General features: G+C 44.7%; 1 protein-coding gene across 6 annotated transcripts; it reads left to right on the top strand.

Moving 5' to 3' along the window:
• The first annotated feature begins 2,291 nt into the window (after positions 1–2,291).
• Positions 2,292–14,803, top strand: zbtb18 (zinc finger and BTB domain containing 18). 6 transcript variants are annotated; one of them, XM_081724731.1, is made up of 3 exons: positions 2,292–2,611; positions 4,520–4,577; positions 6,770–11,707. In XM_081724731.1, exons 2-3 carry the CDS (start codon positions 4,565–4,567, stop codon positions 8,383–8,385), a joined length of 1,629 nt encoding a protein of 542 aa, XP_081580857.1. In that variant the 5' UTR covers positions 2,292–2,611; positions 4,520–4,564; the 3' UTR covers positions 8,386–11,707. The 6 variants fall into 6 exon arrangements, 5 of the variants coding, with proteins under 5 accessions (XP_081580857.1, XP_035387568.1, XP_035387566.2 ...); XR_014126531.1 differs by lacking the exons at positions 2,292–2,611; positions 4,520–4,577 and adding exons at positions 4,837–5,876; positions 14,657–14,803 and having other exon boundaries at positions 6,770–8,452; XM_035531675.2 differs by lacking the exon at positions 4,520–4,577 and having other exon boundaries at positions 2,297–2,611.
• Positions 14,804–15,885: the final 1,082 nt, after the last annotated feature.

Genomic DNA, 15,885 nt, shown 5'->3' with positions numbered 1-15,885 from the left:
AACAAAATTTGTGGGGAGTTTTTTCAGCTTTTCTGTGATGGTTAATTGCATACATATATGGACATATACATGCATTGAGGGTTAAAGAAGATTTTTTAACAATTGTTTTTTCCCCATACTTAATCTGATTTCTAACCAATGCTGTTTCAGGGACTACATTTCACGGTGCACTAACATTAATACTTAGTACTTGTGATGTTGTTAGTCACTCATAAGAGCTAGCATTTGGTGACACAATACACAAAATAATTTTTGAATTAGGGACCATTTTTAATATTCCTCTAATGGTACCATTGCAATGACTTCACAGCAGTCCTGGGCACTGGCTTTCAGTGGCTGGGAAGGCAGGTCTTCACATGGTTCACTTCAGTTAGAACAGATGGAGAGAACTGCAGTAAATATCATTTCAAACATCAGGCTGCCAGAGCTGATGGCACAGCAATTTTCAAACTACAATCTCCAAAAAGCATTTGGGATCAAAAGGCCTGTTGGTTATGATGCTGGGGCATTGAACAAAAATAGTTATGTTAATAACTGGAACACTCTCTTTATCTCTCTCTCTCTCTCTCTCTCTCTCTCTCTCTCTCTCTCTCCCCCTCACCTGCTTGCTTGCTCTTTCAGACACATACACACAGAGAACAGAGATACGATCAGATGAAATAGAACTTTTGAATACATATTTAGCATGTTTATAAATGATTTGTGATGTGGTTCTACACTTTTAAACATTGGTACCATATTTGTCTATTTACACCCCCTCCCAAAAAACAAAAATACATGTAGACAAAAAAGCAGTGAAATTTCAGCAAATGTGTAAGCCAATAACAATCATTGTCTGTACGCCGTAATAATTAACAGTGGACTTATTAGCTTTTATTGTAAGCCACTCTTACACACGTAGTTCTAGTGTATCGTGATGTGAGTGTTGCTGACTGACAATTATTCTTGACAGTCCTTGACAGAATACGGACCAGATTGTTGGGTGTCATCACGGCAACAATTGAAAGAACGCAGCAAGCTATAAACTGTCACCCGCATGCAGTGGCTCTCACACTGGCACATTCACTACATCAGTTTAATGTGGAAACCATTCTTTGTATTAAATAAAAATAGTATGAGGTCATGATTCCAGACCTGGGAGGACAGTGGTTTGTTTTGAAATGTATTAGTAACAGCAATTAATTTACTGGGGCAAAAGAGGCACACCGAGTGTGGGACCATGACAGTGTGTGTTGAGGAGAGGGGCTTTCACAGCCAGCTATGAGGAACAAGTAACTGTATTCATCAGGCCCTGATTGCACTTGGCTTTACGCATCAGAGAGGCTACTACACTCACTTGATTATGCACTCCTCCCTGCACTTAGTCCCACTGCACTGTCTCTGTGGTCTCCGTATTGCAGTGAGACCTCAACTTTGAAGGAGTTAACTTTTGATCTGTACTGCCACATTGGTCATTATTTTATTTTTCCATTTAGCTGCGCTTGTAATAGTTTTTTGTTTTTTTTCAGTGTATGTCTAACTCTGGCCACAGTGGCCTATTTAAAAAGAAAATGAGAAGAAACAATTATTTGGTACATTTTTATTTGCTGAATTTGTTTTATTCAATTCATCAGCAACAATGATTTATGCACAGAGGGTGATGTGTAAATAATCAAGCACATGCATTTTCATAAATAAATAAATAAATAAATAAATAAACACGCCTGAACGATTGCTCAGTTGTTCTCAAGCACAAATCAGTTATCCCCCAAGTAATTGCATTTTATTCAAAATTCAAAAAAGATGTCATATGTGGGAACGTAACAAAAATGAGCAAAACTGTAACAATAACCTTTGTTTTTGCCTTCCTCACTTCAATTCCAAATAATTTAACATATTTTATATTTATAATAAGAGGTTCATTAGTAGGCTGTATTCTATTGAAATACATAAATACATAAAAATACATAAAGCAGGAACCTACATTCATGAATTACATAATGTACCTTAACATATTCGTATTTACTATATATATATATATATATATATATATATATATATATATATATATATATATATATATATATATATATAGTATTTTGCGTGTTCGTGGTCTATTTGGATATTTCTCACGCATTCTCTCACCTTTAGGAGCGACGAGGGAAGTTGAATAACGCACCTGCTCTTTTTCGCCGTTGGTCGATTGACTACAGTACCCACGTATCATTGCGCAATCTCACTCGCTCTGCACTCTGCGCCAGTCTGTTCTAGGAACCAGTTCGCTTGGCCTTTTTTCTGCTTTCTCACTGTTGCCTGGTGTCAACCTACGCCGAGAAGAGACATCCCTCCCTCTTTCCCCCTCAGCGGCTGCTTCCAATTTGCCTTTGCTTTCCTTGTCGCCTCTTCCATTGGCTTTTGCGCTGCCAGTCAACCGCTTCCTCTTTACTGGAGAGTTGAGTAGCAACAGCTCGGAAACATCTGGCTGCCGCAGCTCTTCTCTCTCCGCTCGCCTGCTCCGTCTTTCCTGCCGCTGCAAGGGCTGCCATGGAAAGCTGCTGAAAGTCAATCCAGTTCTTTTTCGGCCGAGAGGATTTGACAGAGGACGCGGGGAAGACACCGGACCTCGTTGTCTGTAAGTGCCTTTAATACGAGGTGCTCTTTAAGGAGATGAAGGGGGGGGGGGGGGGGGTCGAGCTGGGGTGGATTGTTGTGGGAAAAGTAACGATCCTTTTCTGGCGACTGTTGCCTTTACACACACCAAAAAAAATAGTTGCTAGAGAGCGTGTCGCGGGATTGGTTATGGAATCGTGGCCTGCTGCAGAAATATAACATTGCGGGCAGATCGGTGACTTTTCTTTGGTTAGCCACGAGCTAGCTTTTCCTCGGCGCGCGGGGTCAGGGTTGTTATAATGTTGTGGTGTGTGCTCTGTACCGCTGAAATCGTGTGGGAGGACAGAGCCAGCTATCGCATTTACAATTACCCCGAAGTAGATAAAGGACACTTGGGCTCCTCTGATCAAACAGTTCGACGTGTTTGACGGATGAAAAATGAGTCGAACCTTTTAAGTTTAGAGAAGTAAAAGTAGCCAACTTAGCACGGCTGTCTCGTCGCAATTGTTTCGTGGGGCGCTCGGATGTTATGGAAACTAGTTTGGCATGTTGTTCAGTCCAACAGTATTTAGCTCAGGGGTTAGTTTGTTGCTCTTAAATTCGCTATATGTATTTGAAAAATGTTCGACTTGGGGTTTAGTGTGTAACTGATAATAATAATTGAGAATAATTCCGATTATTAGTATATGAAACGCGGATAATAAAGTGGGTTATTTTCCTTTTATCGGCTGCTATTCTCAAGCTAAACTACCTCATATGAAACCCAGCGCTTTTGTTTGCGCGTTGGTGCATAAGTTTCATTTGCCCGATGTTTGTTGGATATGTTTCCTCCAGGCTTGACAGATGCTGCGGACTAATTATTTGATTATTACTTTCAACTGTCAGCGTCGGGCGTGATTAGTGCCCTAGTTTAAAAAAAAAAAAAAAAATCAATACTTTTTTTTACACCACGTTACAAACTTGTACATAACGTTTATTTGGGATAAATCTGTTATAGAATATCATTGAGTCTATAGTGCGTCTTTTCCTTTCATTTGTGGCATATCATATAATTGTTGTTCGGACGAAATAAATGGGGTTTTTTTTCCCGCAAGATATCTTGCTAACAGTAAATAGGTTACGTGAAGTCTTAAGTAGTACTATTAAGCAACACAGTGTCTTTTGTTAAAGCCCTAGTCATGAGGTCTATAGGTTCATTCCTATTGTCTATGATTTCATTTTTTTCTTCCGTCAGTTGTCCAAGGGGTTACTGAAATGAATGACAGTAATGGTGCGGTCAGTGAACCATAAAAAAGTCGAAAACAATATCAGCTGTGTGGATCTGTCAGTTGCAAATGCGCTGTGCTGGCCTTTGTTTATGGTTACTGGAAGGAGAGTAGCAGAGAGGGAGAAAACTTGAGGGTATTTAAATTCTCTGTGCAGGAAACTAGGTTAGAAAAAAGTGTCGGCTTTCACGTAGACCTATTTTCCAAAGTACTCCTTTGCTGGGAGATTACAAGTAAGGGGGGAGTTGGCCAGTTTTCCACAGAATCACCTCTCAACCCCCCCCCCCTCCTTTTTTTTTTAAAGGGAGAGAAAGAGAAACAAAGTTGTATAAAGGAGAGGCTGGTGGCAAGAGTGTAGAGAAGTAGCATATGGCACTAAAAGGAGCACAGCTGGAGGTAGCATTTCCATCTGAACATGATGTCAGAGCAGCTGACAGGCTGCCATCCCCCAGTCTTTTCTTCTGCCGCACAGACTGGGAGTTAGTGTGTGTGCGGATCTGTGGGCAGGAGGAGGCATCGCATACCCCTCCAACATCTCCTCCACTTTGCATCTGTCCCTCGCAGTTTGATTTTTCTCTCTCTCTCTCTCTCTCTCTCTCTCTCTCTCTCTCTCCCTCCCTCTCTCCCTCTCCTCCTCCCACTATCCCTTCATTGATTCTGCGAAGGGAGCTACAGCAGGCGCTACCACAACAGTGGACTTAATCAAGTTGATGCGTACCGCAGGTACTGTACTGGGGGGGGGGGGGGGTCCGAGAAACAGCCATGTGTTCTGAATAGGAAGCTTTCTAGGCTTTCGTTAAGTCTCCCCCCAACCCCCCCCTCACCACCCCCTTCTTTGCGTGGCTGTTATCAGTCGAGGGTAAACCGTGTGAAATGGGAAGTGAAGGATTTTGCTCTGGTGTAGCGTAACCAGGCAGGGGACGAGTGACACTTCTTGTTGTCAGGACGAGGTTACCAGGCAAGCCTTTCATTAAGCTGTTTGTTGGTTTTGGTTTCACTTGCTTTTCTATCAATGGCGAACAGTAGTTTAGCTGTAACAGTTATACCATTGCTGATGTTTTGTGTTCATGTGAAGTTTACTGACATAAAAAAAGTGTGGTGACTTGTGTTTTAAGATAAGTAGTACTGTCTGTCTGATGTTCTTCAGCTTTTATTTAAATGATATACAGCCTAACGGTTTGCTTTTGCTTTTAAACCTTGATTCCTTTGGCAAGAGATGCTCAGTGCATGCAAATAATTTTAATCTCATAGAGTGGCAGCATAGCATGCTATAGTGCTCTGTTCCAAATTGCTTTCTAAAAAGTTTTTAAAACAATTGCTCAAATAAGTCGTGTGATTTCTGAATTGTTCCTCAGCAGGTCTGGCATTCAAGTGTCACTTTTTTTTGTTGTTCACTTCTTTCTTTTCTGTTGGTGGTGACTAATTTAGAACTTGCAGATTTGAGCTGCCCGAATTGGCTAGACAGCTGTAATCTCACTCCTCCTAGTCTTAATCTCTTTATCTGGGCAGCAGCTGCCATATGGCCCCAGTCAGCTGGATCAGATGTTCATAAGCCTCCTTCTCCGTCCTTCTCCGTCCCTCTCTGTCCTCCCAGCCTTCTAATTTGATCGCCGCTACCTTGCGAGCTGTCCTGCAATCTTTATTTTTAGCCATTTTAAGGATTAGGGTTGATGTAGACTACGGGGGCACTTAAAGTGATTGTATTGTAAATCTGCTACGGGCTGTGCCTCTTTGGGGAGGATCTTCCCTTTCTTGAAAGATTTGGGGAGGGGAGAGGAGGAGGAGGAGGAGAAGGAGGAGGAGGAGGATGGGTTGGCTAGGGGTTGGTTGTCCCATGCCCCCCCCCCCCCCAGCTCGCTGTAAGCCCCTCATTAATGAAGGTCTGTGCGCTGTTTGGGGGGGAGCTTGGCTTGGTATCCCAATCAGATTTAAATGAAGATTCAAATGAGTTCATTTAAGTGTGCTGGTTGAACATGGTGCCCATGCATTTTTTGAGACGGGAGCTATCTCCACGGGTAACAGGTGTGATTAACATTCTTCCTTATCGTTCTCTTTTGGGTTTGCTGGTATTTCCATTGACTGGTAGTGTCTGCGCGCCGGGTGCTCAGGGGCCGTTTGTCTTCGCGTTGCTAACCGCCTCATCTCGTCTCCTGCCACTCGGAAAGTTGTGCTGCTGTTCGGGTCGCCTCACTCGTCATAACCCTAAAGATCACCGCGCTTAGCTGTCGCCAGCACGACTGCTGCAGTGCGTTCCATGCCAGGGAGCTGTTTATGTACCTGTAAGCCTGTTACCTAAACGCGCTGTCCTGGCCAAAGTGGGTTATTAAAAATAACTGCTCCAGGAATACAATGAGGAAAGGCGGTGAAGTGACTTGCATCTATGGCATTGGGACTCCTGCTTTTAAAAGCGCACTGGCAACCCTATCATTCTCGCACACGCATTGCAACGGAATTTTAATTGAAGCTAATTTTCTTTTTTGCTTCAGTTCATTTTAGTTGTTGTGACAATTGTTCCGAACATTTTATGTTTTACTTTAAAGTGCAACATGAAAAAGCAGAACAAGTGAAACTAGACGTAAAACACACACAGCTGGATGCGCTCAGAAGACCGAGGACTGAAAAGAGAAATGAGTATCGCAGATATTGTGATGTTATTTGTTTGAACTTGAATATTTGTAATCCTTTTATGTCAGCTCTGTGGTGAACATTTTTCTAGTGTTCCCACAGGGAAGGAGGGAGAGGAGGGAGGGAGAGAGAGAGAATTAGTGTGTGAGAGCCAGTGAGTGTATGTCTGTGTGCAGGGGGGCAGAGGGAGGGGGTTGAGCGGGTGGGGAAAGAGAGAAGTTCCACAAAGAGCTGCAAACAAAACAATTGTTGTTCTGCCGGGCCTCTCTAACATCTGCGGTCTGTTTCAGGTTATGAAGACAGCATGGAGTTTCCAGACCACAGCAGACATTTACTGCAGTGTCTGAGCGAGCAGCGACATCAGGGGTTCCTTTGTGACTCCACCGTTCTGGTTGGCGATGCCCAGTTCCGTGCCCACCGTGCCGTGCTGGCTTCGTGCAGCATGTACTTCCACCTCTTTTACAAGGACCAGCTGGACAAAAGGGACATTGTTCATCTGAACAGCGACATTGTGACGGCGCCGGCCTTCGCGCTGCTGCTCGAGTTCATGTACGAGGGCAAGCTCCAGTTCAAATCGCTACCCGTGGAGGACGTGCTGGCTGCTGCCAGCTACCTCCACATGTACGACATCGTCAAGGTGTGCAAGAAGAAGCTGAAGCAGAAGGCCACGGCCGAGGCGGACAGCACCCGCCGGGAGGAGGACGCCTCCAGCTGCTCGGACAAGGTGGAGAGCTTCTCGGAGGGTGGCAGCACAGGCCGGCCGGCCACCGCCGACCTTTTGCCCAGCGACGACGAGGAGCTGGAGGGCAAGCGCGGCGAGTGCCTGCGGGGGGAGCCCGGCGCCGTGTGGATGCGGCTGCCGCGGTCCGAGCGCACAGCCTCACCCGCCGCCAGCCCGGGCGAGGCTGAGGCGCACGGGCCCGATGCGGGCAAGTCGCCCGCCGGCAGCCCCAGCAGCTCCACGGGCTCGCTCTCGCGGCGCTCGGCAGCGTCTCGCGGCGTCTCTGCCGACGCCGACTGCGCGCTCGATCTGTCGGTCAAGTCAGGCCTGAGCGGCCCGCCAGGCGAGGCGGCGAGCAGCAAGCCGTTCTTCTGCGGTGCCGCCACACCCGACAGCCTGCAGAGCCCGCTGGTGCAGGTGAAGCTGGAGAAGGACGCCGGCTCGGACGACGACGAGCTGCTGGCCGGCGACTACGAGATGGAGCACAGCGGCGCCAAGGAGGCTGCGAGCGGCAACGTCGGCGGGCATGGCGCCCAGCGGCGCCTGGGCCTGGAGGCGCACCTCTCCGCCCTGCGCGAGTTGGAGCGCGATGGCAAGGCGGTGGAGGATGAGGGCGAGGGCGCGCTGGGCGGCGAGGGCGAACGGGCACAGGAGACGGCGAGCGTTGAGAGCTCGCTGCTGCCGTACGTGTCCAGCATGCTGGGCGCGCCGCACGCACAAATCTTCATGTGCCCCCTATGCAACAAGGTCTTCCCAAGCCCGCACATCCTGCAGATCCACCTCAGCACGCACTTCCGCGAGCAGGAGGGGGTGCGCGCCAAGCCGGCGGGCGACGTCAATGTGCCCACCTGCTCCATCTGCGGCAAGACCTTCTCCTGCATGTACACGCTGAAGCGGCACGAGCGGACGCACTCGGGCGAGAAGCCCTACACGTGCACCACGTGCGGCAAGAGCTTCCAGTACTCGCACAACCTGAGCCGGCACGCCGTGGTGCACACGCGTGAGAAGCCGCACGCCTGCAAGTGGTGCGAGCGGCGCTTCACACAGTCGGGGGACCTGTACCGGCACATCCGCAAGTTCCACTGCGAACTGGTCAACTCGCTCTCAGTGAAGAGCGAGACGCTCAGCCTGCCGGCTGTCAGGGACTGGGCGCTGGAGGACAGTTCCCAAGAACTATGGAAATGAAAGCTACACACAACACCTTTCAAACTGCTTTTTAAGTTAAGAGAGAGCGGCATTGTGGGGCGGAGAGGTAAGGAAAGAGGGCTATGGGGTGATGGCGGAAAGGTCTGCATCAGTCATGTTTCTTCTACATACATCGCTTATCTTGTTAAATTGCACTTTACTAGCACATGAAAATGTTACTACTGATTTTATTTTCTGGTCTGTTTAGTTGTGGGATTTATTTTTAGTTTAGTTGTTTTTCTTTCCATTTTTATAAAACATGGGTGCTGGCTACTGCTGTCACCTCTGACATACTGAGTGAATGGGTGAATCTGGATTTGGTGTGTGTGTACGTGTGTGTGTGTGTACGTGTGTGTGTGTGTGTACGTGTGTGTGTGTACGTGTGTGTGTGTGTGTGTGTGTGTGTTTGTGTGTGTGTCACACACACACACACACGCGCGCGCATACACATATATGTATGTACGTGTAATTAAATATATATAATTACACACACACATACACTCCTGAACACCCATGCCATGAAAAACATGAAGTTATCAGGTAATACACTGAGGAAGTTCCAAACTGAGACGCATACACTAAACGGGTACTACAATCCTATATTTACCTGTACACATAAGACTCAGTTATGAGTATGTGTATATATCGTGCACTACTATATATTGATTTTGCAAATATCATACCTGGTGCGTGTGCGTGTGTGTATGCGTGTGTGTATGCGTGTGTGTATGCGTGTGTGTGTGTGTGTGTGTGTGTATGTGTGTGTGTGTGTGTGTGTGTGTGTTACCTCACGCATGTGTGTACATGTGTGCAAACACAGTGTGTTAACAAGCTAGTCCTTTAAATTCTGCAAGGATGTTTGCTCGAAAAAGCTCAAAGCTTATGTTATTTAGGCTCTTGTACATTTTTTTGACTTGTGATAGGAAACTTGACTGAGAAGACAAAAAGGCACTCATGCAATGTATAGCCTCCTTTTTCATATCAATTGACACATTTTTATATCCTTTGATTATTGAATTAATGATTTGACGTCTTTAGTTGCAGACCCATGAGACTTGTTTTCTACTGAAATTGGGTTCACGTTTTGCTGCATTTCTAGACATTTCTGTAGTGTTTTAAAAGGTTTTTTGGTTTTGTTTTCAAAATGGGATCTGTTGTTGCATGATGTCCAACTTGTATATTTAAGAAGATGTGAATTGCTGTATTACTGTACACTGTAATTGATTCATTACAGTCAGGGCACCTGTCTGTTTAAAACAAATATATACATTAATATTACAGCTGTAGAAATTGCATGAATTTTATTTAACTTACTCTTATTTTGTTGTTGTTTTGCATTGGAGAGTGTATTTTAATTAACTCATTTGATTCCTAAGTAGTCTTTGATTTTTTTTTCCTCCTCTCACTAGAGAGTTTAATAATGACTCCTGTTAAAGCATTCTGCTGGGCTGTGAAGGTGGTGTAAATGCACTGATGCTAGACTGCAGTACGTCTGTGCCCAAGGGATCTCCGTCCACGCTCGAAATGGGACGCAGAAGTTTGGTGTCAGTAGAGGCTTGACCTCTGTGAACATCTCACCAAAGCTAGTGTGGTTCCAGCTTAGCACCTCCTCACATGCTGCTCTCCTCCACTGCTGGTCTCCAACTGCTGTCTTGGTATCCTGTTTACTCGCCGCTACCATTTGAAAGCGTGTCGGCATTTTGTTCGTAATTTATTTATTTATCTGTTCGATTGGCACTTGCTTCAAATTCTGTGGCCATGAAGATTCAGTTGCTGTGATAACGCGTCAGTAAAGATGGGCTCATCACATCTACTGTGTATGGCACAAGCTGAAGAATCAGTAAACAGCATAATGCTCATTGTGTGTGTGTGTGTGTGTGTGTGTGTGTGTGTGTGTGTGTGTGTGTGTGTGTGTGTGTGTGTGTGTGTGTGTGTGCGTGCTGTGAGAGAGAGAGAGAGAGTGTGAGTGAGAGAGAGTGTGTTTTTTGTACTCAAAGCATAATCCTTCCTCTTTGACAGGAGTAAATGTTTGGCATGCATGGTTGCACCTTTAAAAACCTAACAAAATCGGACTGATGCTGAAATGATGCCTTTTAACTCTTAATTAAAGTGAAAAAAATCATTGACATTATTACATTACAAAATCTATCAATTCTAGATCATTGAAAAATAAAAAGCGTTACAGTGCTGTAGAGTAACAATTTCAACATCGTGTATGTGATTTGAAAATATATTCCTTTTTTATTTTTCTTTTGGTTTTGTATAAATTAACATTCAGCTTTCCTATTTTTTAATGAATGTGAAAATTTGAACAAAAAAAAAAAAAAAAACTCACCTAGACATAATTTGTCAGTTAAAAAAAAAAAAAAAAAAAAGGAAAAGAACAGCTAAATTTGGAAAAGCTCCGTTGTCATGGAGCTGCGAAGGCAGTGCCGAACCTCTGGGTCTGCTGCAGAGTGAGGAAGCAGGGTGGGCGGGGTAAGAGAACGGGTATGGAGGGGAGGGGGAGGGGGAGGGGTATAGAGGGGCTGAGAGAGGGGGTGAGTGGGGTAGGGGTACAGTGAGGCAGAAGGGGTGCTCACATATCTCCATGGTCCTAAGGGCTTGAGCTGCCCCATCATAGATTTGGTTGGTGCAACAGCTAATGGAAAGGGTTGAACTGTGGCAACAGCGCACGCACGCCTTGTGGCGCTTTGCACAGTGGTACTTTTACCTTTTGCACTCTAATATGTGAAAGAAAAAATATCAACTGTGGGGGTTTTGTTTTTGTTTGTTTGTTTGTTTGTTTTTTCTCCTTTGTTTAATGCTGGCTTCTACTATTGTACTTGACCGCCTTAAACTACTGTTAACAGCCTATTCATGCTCCAAGGGCGAGAACTGGAACTGGCGAGTTACTGGATGTTTTATTTAACTTCTGTTAAATGGCAGTGAAGCTGTGAAATGGTGTATGAAGCATGTCCATTAAAAAGACAAACCTTTAGTTTACTTGAAACCTGGAAACACCCAGCGTGAAGAAGAACAACAAAATGTAGTGCGTAGGAGACGGGAGAGAATAAATTGAAAGATATGTCAAGAAAAAGGACAATCTCTTTCTGGAAAAAAAGCAGATTGACTTCATATGTATTTGCTTCCCATTTGAGTTTTTTTGGTATGTTCACATTGTTCTTTTTATGGATTTAGGCATTTAGCTTTGACAATCATAGTACGTTTCATTTTCTCAAGGGAGGTAAATTATGAGGCTGTTTAGTTTTGTACTTTTTGGTGTGCTGTTGGTGAAATTTTTAAATTGTGTGCAAACTGCAATAAATTATAAGTACCTTCATTCCTGAGAAGTGCCATTTTTCTCTTAACGCTGATGAACTTTGGAATGGAGATAGTCACGATTTATAGACTGGCAGTGTGTTTTTGCCTTCAGTTGAATAATCTTATTTACTGTAGATGTTGTGTGGGTGGAAACATGTTTTCCAGTGAGTGAGGTCTGTAGATTGGGTACTGTCCGGATGTGTGTGCGCATGAATGCATGGCCTGTGTGTATGTGCCGCGTTAATATCTGCCTGGTGCTTCAGCAAAACCGTGGGTTGGACCTGGGAAAATGTGCAGCAGCTTGACGAACACCAACCCCTCCCTTGACCCCTCCCCCGACCCCCTCATAGACAGACACACACACACACACACACACACACACACATACACACACAGAGACAGAGCCAGCCTTCTGCCAAACCACTTCAACTACTGTTTTCCATCAACACGAATCAGGTTTATCTATTGTCTTGCTGCAAACCTGGCCTTACAGATGATTTAAAGACCAACCACTTTTTAACTCGGGGAGCGTTACTCAACAGGCCTCTACCACAGATGGCCATGTGCTGTAAGACTTTACCCCCACCCCCACAACCACACAATACACACTCCACCAGCTCCTTCCAAACAGATACATATTACCCTTCCTTTTTTAAATGTTGTGCTGTCAGTTTCCCCTCCCCTACAACTGGATTGTACTGTTGTTGTTATTAATCTATGAACATGAGTGATTCAAAATTCTCCTAATTATATGATCATCGTTATAAATATTTGTTTAATTCTAGGAGAATAAGAGTTTAAAGAGATGTATAGTTTTCCATACTCTTGTACATGGATTCTTTTCAGTGGTCCTTTATTGAGTGGTGTATATGTTTTGACCTTCACTGCCAATTTGCTAGTGCTCACTGTGTTTTTTTAAGACTGCTTTATGTCACTCTGGTCAAACAGAAAGTTGTTTGCTAGTGACTGAGGTGAATGAGCACATTAAAAAACAGATCTAAGTAGTCAGTACTCAGGATTCTGTTTCATTTCACACTGAGGAGAACTGAGTGACACTGACACTTTTCCATACAGTGCTGCACAGGTGATCAACCTAAAAGCAGTAGAAACATTTGTTTTAACTTTGCATAGCCAACCATAACTTCAAAGCAGTCATTTCCATGAATGTTGATGCGATTCCTCCGCTAATCTAAAAATCCCAGAAAATAAACACCTTATGAATAATGAACCTTTGTCATGTGGTAATATGACTTATTTCCCACCCCCATGTTTAACTTCTGGTTAGAGGGGACCATTTAAGTTGTTTGGAAATGTTCTGTCTCCTTGCCCTTACTCACTCTCTCACACTCCCCTCTCCTGTGCACTATGAATTGAGGTCATTAATTTGTATCTGCCCTTTGTTTACTGAAAAAGTGGGCACAAAAGGGCAGCTGCAGAAACATTTGGCTGTGCCGAAGGGTAGCAGGCTCAGCAGGTTGGGGTGGGGGGTCCAGAAGCTTGGGCCACTGTCTCGAGCTACGGCTCTGGAGCTCACACGAGCAGCATGCCAGGCTGTTCCTCGGCGCCGGAGCACGTGGCTCCGAAGGGCCCTAGCCATCGCCCCGAGCTGCGCCCGCCTGGGCCGCGGCAGCGGTGCTGTCTTTGCTCGCCGGGCCAGCTGTCTGCTTCAGAGAGAGGGGGAGGACGCGCGGAGACGCGCGCCTTGGTGTCTTCAGGCGGTCCTTGAAAATGGACGGTGTGATGTTATCGTGCAAGAGACCTGTAAATAATGGGAAGCTGAAGAGTGAAGTGGTTGTACTCTTCATTGTCTGAAATATTCAGCGAGGCTTTGGGAAGGCAGAAAGACGAAGGCGAGCAGCTAAGCTGTAGAGAACTGAAGGAGACGGAAAGGACTTGCATTCGCGTGCGCGAGAGAGAAAGCGAGAGGGAAGGGAAGTACAAGGGCAGAGCCGATAGACGGTGAGGTAAGTCAGGAGGAAAGGAGGACGTCGGCTTTCTTTCGAGAGCCTGTTGGGTTTTAAAGGCAGCCATTGTGGAGCACCCAGCACACGCAGAAGGCAGGCAACAAGCAACCTGTCTCAGCATCCCAGACAAAGCAGCGGTGCAGTGGCCTGTCGGGTGGGTGGGTGGGGTGGGGGGGGCAATTCTAGTCACCCCGTGTCTCCCTAACAAAAGATGACGCAGTCTCAAACTTAAATGTGTGGGGAGGGTGTGTGTAAGAGTGAGAGACACAAGCCAAGGTCCCCTCAACCCCACTCCCAATCTCGCTCTCTCTCTCACACACACACAAAGCCCTCAGAAAGTGTATGGAACTCTCACTGGTTAGAGATATAACACCATTTCTTTTAAGCAATTCTTTACTGGAATGAGAGAAAAAAATTAAGTGAGGAGAGGGTGATAGAATGGATGCGATTGTTGAGTGTCATATCACTTGCATAGTAAATACACAAGGACACATTTACAGCAAATGTACAATACACAAATGATACTATGTGTAAATATTGTAGGGTAATTGAAATTTTGACTAAGCATACTTTAAAAACACTACTGAAGAAATGTGATTTGTAAACTTTATTATTTAGTAATTGACAACTATTATTGTTACTACAAACTTCTGAGTTTTGGTGTGTTTGTCCATCAATACACAGAGTTTAATTGTGTGATTATAGACTACAGTCTGCAGTTTTCTTTACTTATGTCAGTTTTATCGAGACAGCGATTAAAAAAGAGACTCTAGGAACAATGTTAAGCTTGCAAATGCCATACAGTGAAACCTTCAATTTAGCATAATAACTGCTACCAAACCCAGAACAGACCAAGCGATTGAGCTACCTCTATTCATTGAATGGCTTTTAAAGGAAGATATCAGCACTCTGAACCAAGAACAAAATACACAGAAGTGACCAGCTCAGTGTCCCAGCACTGAGTGTGGCTTCTTCAGCTGACACCTAAGTGTCGTTCTGTGCAGGTTGCAGGCGAGAGGGAGCCCTCAGCGTCGAGACGTTGGGGGTGGTGGCAAGTTCTTCTACGTGACACATGTTCAGCATACCTCTCTCTGCACCAGCTGTTCCTCACCGCTTCTGTCTGTGGCAGATAAGTGTCGGTCAGGGTGTGGGATGGTGATACGAGGGGGGGGGGGGGGGCATCTTGGCAGGATATGAACAATGGCAAGTCAGCAATTTCTGTCAGTATACCACTGATATGGTGACCTTAGGGGGTTCACTCCGGGACACTTAATATGTGGCTGATGTGGGAGACTGACGCTAGTCTGTGAGCTATGAGCAACACAGGCCAGGTTTTTGGGAAGTGGAGCCCCATTTGGGTGGAACCAAAGCCCAGGGTAGATAAGAAAGTGGATCCTTTAAGTGAGTCCCAACAGCGCGTCTTTTCTGTCTGTTTACTACTCTGCGTCTAGAATCGTGCAGAGCTGAGATGAAAGCAGTGGCGAGTGCTGCCGTGGTCCGCTTACCGCCCTGTAACAGCCGGCTCCTGCCAGGTGTTATCATCTTATCCTAATAGAGAAGAGGAAGAAAGTTGGGAATCATTCCTCTGCCAACAGCTGTGTGTTCATTCTCCACTACACAGCTGGCCAGAGGGAATCTTTAACAAACCAATTCACATAATGTTAAAATAAATAAATAAATAAAAAATAAATTTAAAAAAATTATATATATATATATATATATATATATATATATATATATATATATATATATATATATTATACATGTATTTTCTTACCATGTTTGTTGTTGTTTTAATTCTTGTGATTAACAGTGTTGAGATTTTGAAAGGTCAGGCTTGTTTAATAAAATTCAAAAATTGTTAAGGGGATGTAGGACCTTGTATTCAAAGGAGTTTCCATCAAAAGGAAGTAACCACCACGCGACCCAGGTTTACTGTCTACACTGCCATTGTGTGTTTGTTTACTAGGAATACAAGGATGAAAACATGCTTAAAATTACTTGCTTGCAGTAATGTAGAGACAGGAAAATTAGCTGAATATAACGACCCCTGAAAATTCCACTCAAACTACGAAAGTAAGAATTACAAACTTTCAAAATATGACAGTATGTTCATGTAAATGCACTTTAGAATCAGTAACAGAAGTAATCATGCTTAGTGCAAGACATTTCGACTAAAATTTAATGCTGGTAAAAGCAGCCTTTGGTCCCTCTATTTGCAGAGCAACCCAGA

This window comes from Electrophorus electricus, chromosome 12, assembly GCF_041902795.1.
Source record: "Electrophorus electricus isolate QZ-2024a chromosome 12, ASM4190279v1, whole genome shotgun sequence".
In the NCBI taxonomy this organism is placed as follows: Eukaryota; Metazoa; Chordata; class Actinopteri; order Gymnotiformes; family Gymnotidae; genus Electrophorus; species Electrophorus electricus.
Note: the sequence above shows the minus strand (reverse complement) of the source record. Positions and strands in the feature narration are given on the sequence as shown.

What these genes read in the sequence shown, in the direction of transcription:
- zbtb18 (XM_035531674.2), top strand. Translation starts at nt 5,828, where the DNA reads ATGGTGCCCATGCATTTTTTGAGACGGGAGCTATCTCCACGGGTAACA. An exon ending in GCTATCTCCACGGGTAACAG is followed by an intron (nt 5,877 to 6,769) that starts GTGTGATTAACA and finishes GGTCTGTTTCAG; the next exon opens with GTTATGAAGACAGCATGGAG.